The 6762-nt window shown below is 40.2% G+C and overlaps 1 protein-coding gene across 1 annotated transcript; it reads right to left on the bottom strand.

Moving 5' to 3' along the window:
* Nucleotides 1-1471: 1471 nt before the first annotated feature.
* Nucleotides 1472-6300, bottom strand: LOC111858982 (homeobox protein Nkx-2.1-like). The gene is made up of 2 exons (XM_023841251.2): nucleotides 3311-6300; nucleotides 1472-2761 (listed from the first exon to the last, which is right to left on the bottom strand). The coding sequence occupies exons 1-2, from the start codon at nucleotides 3675-3677 to the stop codon at nucleotides 2091-2093; spliced, it is 1038 nt and encodes a 345-aa protein (XP_023697019.1). The 5' UTR covers nucleotides 3678-6300; the 3' UTR covers nucleotides 1472-2090.
* Between the last annotated feature and the right edge of the window lie 462 nt (nucleotides 6301-6762).

The raw sequence follows: 6762 nt of genomic DNA, 5'->3' as shown, positions 1-6762 counted from the left end.
TCCAAAAAACACTAATTATACACCCATAGTCATGTCCTTATTTTTTTGCTATATACTGTTTCTGCTCTTTAGACGAAAAACTACGTGATGATTATCAATATAGTTAAATGATTAATATTTATACCGCGTGATATAGAATATATTTCATTATTCGAGGTGAAGTGATCATCATTTTATATTCTTCAAAATGATTTATTAAAACCTACAAGACAAGTACTAAGATCCTACTTGCTATATAAATAATAAAAGAACCAGGAATCTTACTTGCAGTCAGTAATATCGATGCATAATATTAAAATGTACATTTATTACAGCAAATGTAGATGGACTTAAACATTGTTACTAATGGTTGTTTGAGCAGTTGACCACATTAATGTTGATAACAAAAATGTGCGACGTAACAGATCAGCGGGAAGTCTCACCGATTGCGAGAGTCATACTTTGATATTCGAAATTGTTGTTCATCTTAGAAGTGTACGGTTTGTTCTCATAACAAAACACACGTGGCTCACATAAATTGATGTACGTAATGTGCATGTATAATTACTGTGTGTCTATGCCTTAAGATCCCCAAAGTTCTTTGACATCGTCAATGTGTATTAATTTGTCACGATCAATGTTTGGGACGGGAAACATTCTAAAACAAACTGAACAAGGCCCTGGAGTCAAAACGTCTTTTAGTCAATTTAATTGTAGCAATAGGACCAAGCATATCGATGAAAACACGTTAAATAAACATTCTCAATTTTTATATAATAGCATCAGTTTTGACGTTTCATCTGTAATTTAACTCGCAGTAGTTTGGACAATAATAAATACCAATAAAACACCAAGCGCACAACGAGTTATGGATGCTTTAAACTGAAACGCGGATGATGAAGAAGCTTTGAGGTCAACGCTTTAAAATGCAGGCTTTCCTTTCCTAGGATAAACTAAGGCTTTCAATCAGACTTCCCTTGGCAATTTGTGAAACGCTGAGACTGTTTATGACACAGCTATAATTTTACGCAATACAAGAACTATATAGGCCTACGTATGACCCTTTATGGAGTGACGAGATTTACATAATTAAGAAATGCAATTTCATTTACCCTTGACGGAACGAACGGAATCTCCATTTGGTATGAATTCATTTTCTTGGCCGTTAACACGTAAGGAAATGCTAATAGTAAACATGTTAAGTAATTTACGTAAATGAAACACTCTTGCAAGGGTTAGCAAGCCAAGCATGGCCGAAAGACCGCCCAAAATGCCCACAAATTGCACTGCCGATTTTTTTTGTGACCAATAAGGTGTTTGAAAATCACACAAGTAATATGTATTATTATTATTGTTACTATCGTCATCTTCTTTGATGTCATTGTGATATTGGAGGTAAGATCCCCCTTTACTTAGTTTTAACAATTTGACAGAATACGGTATTACCATTAATATCAATCTAATCGCCCAATTCAATAAATGGATATCGATATTATTTTAATAATTTATTTAATAGGATTGTATTACTGTTTTATGGCAAATACCTATATAAGTTACATAAGAACAAAACACGCGATCAAATAACAATAAAATACAACCAACCCTTAATAATATCGATGAAACCTTTTCTACATTATGATTCTAACAAATAATTCAGACCATTGACAGAAATGATAGAAATTACGCTTGACATTGAACTTTCGAAAATGAAAACTATCATTTCCCAACAAGCAAAATCCCCAACCGGTTCGGCGCGAATTTTTCTTCTTGTTGGATCTCACCAGATCCTCAGAAATATATTTCAACGGGTATTCCACTGAGATACTCAGGCTTCGAGGTGCAGAAACCTTTAAAACAAAATATTTTCGAAAAGGGGTTTCAGTCCTCGAGCTCATTTATATAAATAGGTTTCATTTCACTTCGAGGTGCGTTCATATTAAATACATATTCACTATGTCTTGATTCGACCAGTTTCTATACGTAAATCCAGTTTAAGATTAATCCTTCTGTTTCTTCACAAAATGCAGACTCTCAGAGTGGGAATGTGTAGTCTCTGGTGCCCGAATGTGCAACAATCTCTGTCTCTGATATATTTTGATCATCATGATTGTTCACCATGTCCGTCCGTACAGTAGAGCCGAGCATGGCACTGCCGAGCCGTACTCAGAACTAACGGAGCTGAGGTGAGAAAGACCAGACACCTGGGTCTGCAGGGAGGACGGGCTGCTGGAGTGATGGGCCAGTTCCGGAGAGTGTTCCGAGCTGCTAGCCTGTTGCTCATGATGTTGGCTCATCGCCGAGCTGTTCATGGATATGGCCATAACGCTGCTGACCTCCTGATGGTGGCTCTGTATGGCCGCTGTTGAGGTCTGGTTACCAGCCTGGCACGGCTTTCCGTCTTTCACCAGGACGGGCACTGCCACTCGGCGGGGCGACTGCTGCTGCTGACAGGAGCCCGAGTCCTGCTGCATTTGATGCTGGGACGCTTTGTCTTTAGCTTGTCGCTTCATCTTATACCGGTGGTTTTGGAACCATATTTTCACCTGTGTCGGAGTGAGGTGGATCATAGTAGCCAAATGTTCCCGCTCCGGCGCTGACAGATATTTCTGTTGCTTGAACCGCCGCTCCAGTTCGTACACCTGAGCTTGGGAGAAGAGCACCCGGCGCTTCCTCCGTGGGGTGCTCGGTAAGGGCCCTATGCTTTTGCCTACATCCGCCAGGGAGCCAAGACTGCCCATACTGCCCATGTTCATGCCCGACGACGAACCCATAAAGCGAGAGACTGGGGAGGGGGAGGGGGAGAAAGAAACACCTGTTATAATAGTAGTACCATTGTTACAAATGATAATATATCAAATGCTTTACATAAACATAAATTATTAACAATCTTTTCCAACACTGGTTTTCATTACTTTGAGCACAACATGTTGACAGAAAACCGAGATTCAAAGTGATTGGAGTACATATTTGGTTAGTGGGTAAGACGCAACAACAATTTAACGTAATAAAAGTAATTGTTTGAGATTGCCCTCCAGATTGTTGAGTACCCCCATAATGAACTTTGCCAGTCATTTACATAGGCGTAAACTTAAGTGACATAAATAGAACTGCACATTTCTACTCAAAATAAGTGGTTGACGAAACGGGAACTCCGCCTATTATTCGCCAGAGAAAAGGTCGTCATTATTCTATAAACGACGAAGACATCTAAATTCATATGAGTTAGCCTGGTCTTATATAGTACTTTGTTTGCAGATGTATTCCCATCAGCACTGCGGCTCTCTCGGATAGACGTTATCTACCGTAAACTGTCAAACGTGAAGATACTTACTTGAAGAAAAGCGCGGATCTGGGCTGGCTCCATACCAGCCAGCGGCCGTGGTGCTGTTTCTCATGGTGTCTTGGTAAGGCGGAAGTTCGGTCATGTTTCCCAAATTGCTGCCACAGTAGCCCCCCACTGCGGTGTGCGACAGCTGAGATACCCCAGCAGCCGTCATATGGTAAGTGGCGGACACTGTCCCGTTGTGCCCCATGTAGTGTTGTTGCATTGCCGCCTGTGAGACCTGTGGCTGTCGGTAAGCGGCGATTGAAGCCCCCAAGCTGTTACCTTCCATACTTACTTTCTTGTAACACTCCTCAAGGGGACTCAAGATATCGGAAACAGAAAAAGGAGTCGTATGTTTTGGGCTCATCGACATTGTTCTGCAGCAGGAAAGAGGAAAACTAAACAGCAATCTCTCTCTCTCTCCCTCTCTCTCTCCCCCTCTTTTTTCCTGTTGCCCTCTGTCCCTCCTGTCTCAGCGTCGATGGTAGTGGATGAACACGTAAGAGAGTAGTTGAAGTCCGCCTTAATTGGAGTGAGTGGAAGCTTAGGACTCGCTTTTGTTAGTTTTAGCTGGGCGCCAGGTTTGACACAGCCACCAAAGGCGGGGCATCAGCAGTCAGGGCGACAATGGAAAGGTCTCTCTTTGCCTTTTTCTCGCTTGTATGTGCCTTTACATTCTACATATTCAGGAGCAGTATATATGCAAGTTTTCAACGGTAACAGCAGACGTGTGCGCATGTATGTGGATATACATGCGGCATGTTACTATTGATAACTTCAACTGGATCTCAGCTCGACTTGCAATTGTAACTGCGCTCTATAAAATCGTGCTTCAGATAAAACAGAAAAGTCTCGACCTGCAATTGGCGGTAGATATTTCAAGAATTAAGTTATTTAGTATTGTTCCGAATGTGATGGGGTGCAGCTTAATACGGATTGATTGTTACATTCCATTATGTTACAAGAAAAAACATTGCAGGCTATCTAGATGCAATCAGAATTTCTCCGGACTTAAATTCCGACACATTTTTTGTGTATACAATTTATGATGTATCAGTCACATTATACTGAACGAGAGCTTAGCTTGAAGACAGATGAAGGATAGCACCTGCTATTAAGTGACTATAAATTATTAATGCATTACAGACAAGGTGCATAGCTAGACACCGGCGGAATGATGTGACAGACACTCCAAGTGGTTTAAGTTTAACGCTTTACAAAATGGCAGGTTACATGACATTCACAAAGGTAATTCTGTGAATGGATGACATATACATTGATTATTATGGAATCTCTATCAGAAATCAAACATTTTATGATCGACGACTACAGATTTAAAACGTTTTTTTTACCCTCCCTAAAACACAAAGTAGCACATTGTATAATTAAAATCTACGCCGTGAGAACTTAAACTTTAAAAAAAAAAAACAAAAAAAAAACATTAGTCCAAAGCTAAGCGAAAATATGAATTAATCAATCCATCCGCCAATCTTCTAACCGCTTGTCCTGGTCTGGGTATCGGGGTGAGAGAAAATAGGCCTTTGTGCAAAAGAAATAAGTTCGAGGAAAATCTACATTACCTCATTAATTAATTTATTACGTGTGTCGATAATTACAGGTCGTTTAGACCTAAATGAAGCAAACTTTGAATGTGTATCTGCACAGACGCTTATTGAATGCGCTGGTACGTATAACATGACTTAGGCAAAGAGAATCCCTTTGCAGTGCATTTGGCTCACTGAGGTTTCTGTGGGACTGGAACATTTACAGCAACACGATTTTACGCCTGTGTTATCGCTAAGATAACAGATGTCGTAGGTCTTGAAATAAAGCTATAAGGCATTTACAAAAACAATTTAATAAAATTAACGGGAATCTCACGTCTCTGACTTAGGGATTTATGGACTATGTATTACTGATCAGTTAGTGCTTATCGCAATTGATTCATTTCGTTGAATTATCATTCATTTGTGTTTATTTGTTTTTAAACCAAAATTATTACAAAATTAGGAGCCGTTCAGGATAATATACTAATGGATCTAACAAATCGTTCCAAGCTATTAGTCGCCCAGTCATTACATAATACCCCGTCGGACTGTTACATATATTTTAACGATATATGGTAATATTGATTGAGGTTGCAATTAACTCAGCAAATGTTAAGGTGCTGTTGACCTTAACTGCTGTTGCACAACCTGCCGTACCTTAAAATCCCGCGCCTCGCTTTCCTTCATTATGAAAATTATCAGAGCATCTTTTTGCGCAACAAGGCGTTGAACTTTGTTGCACTGCTGGCCCTAATTTCAGATCCATGAGAAAAAAGAAAAAGGAAGAGAAATTTAATTCCGCCAAAGGACGCATAGTGAAGCAAACGTACCCTTCTTTTTTTATACAGTTAACATTACTAAAGATCATAACATACTTCTTTACACGTGACCCACTGTGTATATTTCTCACAATGATGGGATTGCCTAATGCCCCATGTACAATACACATCTCAAGGGTATCGTATACACTGGTATCACCAAGGGCATAACTTTGGGTTGAGGCCTCCTGCACCCATTTAAGGGGGTCCAAGGGGTTGCATTGGCTGGTTTTGATTATTGGGGAGGGGGTCAACCCCGCTCCCCCCCTAATTTACAACTATGGGCATCACCGTTTTTGTTATCACCTCTTGTTTCCAGAGTTAACAGGATGTGAATCACTCTGTTATCAATGGAAATCATTGATCGCTTCGGGTGCGCAGAGTAAATGTACGTTGAGTGGAGGGAGGTGGGCTGGACAAGTGGGACAGAGTGGAGGAAAAAGGAGGACAGCTAGTTTCAGAGGAACATGAAGTGGAGTTTATGGACTGATGAGAACTCGTAGGTAAAGACGGGAAGAGCGAATTGTGCACCAGCATTGGAATTAGCAGTAGAACGCAGTATTATGTTCTGTGTGCAGCCGGACGGACAAAGAGCTGCGCTGTTTTAATAGAGATGGCTGGCAGCCTAAGATCACCTTGATGGCGAGGTCCTGGTTAATTCTAAATGACATACATTTCATAAGTATTCGTTTGGACCCCCCCCCCCCCCCCCCCCCACACACACACACACACATTTAACATAAAATATTAGTTTTATGCCAGTGTGTCCCCCCCCCATATTCAAAATGCTTCTGACGCCACTGAGTACACTGAATATTTCCTTCCCCCCGTTAAAATTACCCGTTTCACTCAATTAGTTGTGTAAGTTTGCACGCATCGTAGGCGAAGTCTTTAGTTCAGTATTGATTTAATTCCGTTTATTTAAATATTTGATCCGCCCCTTTAATATCAATATCACTATATGTTGCCTATCAAAACGTATCATCATTGATAATTCCATAGTCATATATGATGTAAAGTATCCACATAAAGGTTTAATATAACATTTTTTCAATAAAATGTAATTTATTATATCACTGAACACTTTCTGTTT

The sequence above is a fragment of the Paramormyrops kingsleyae genome, chromosome 19 (assembly GCF_048594095.1).
Source record: "Paramormyrops kingsleyae isolate MSU_618 chromosome 19, PKINGS_0.4, whole genome shotgun sequence".
NCBI classification, from domain to species: Eukaryota; Metazoa; Chordata; class Actinopteri; order Osteoglossiformes; family Mormyridae; genus Paramormyrops; species Paramormyrops kingsleyae.
This window is presented reverse-complemented; position numbering and strand designations above follow the sequence as displayed.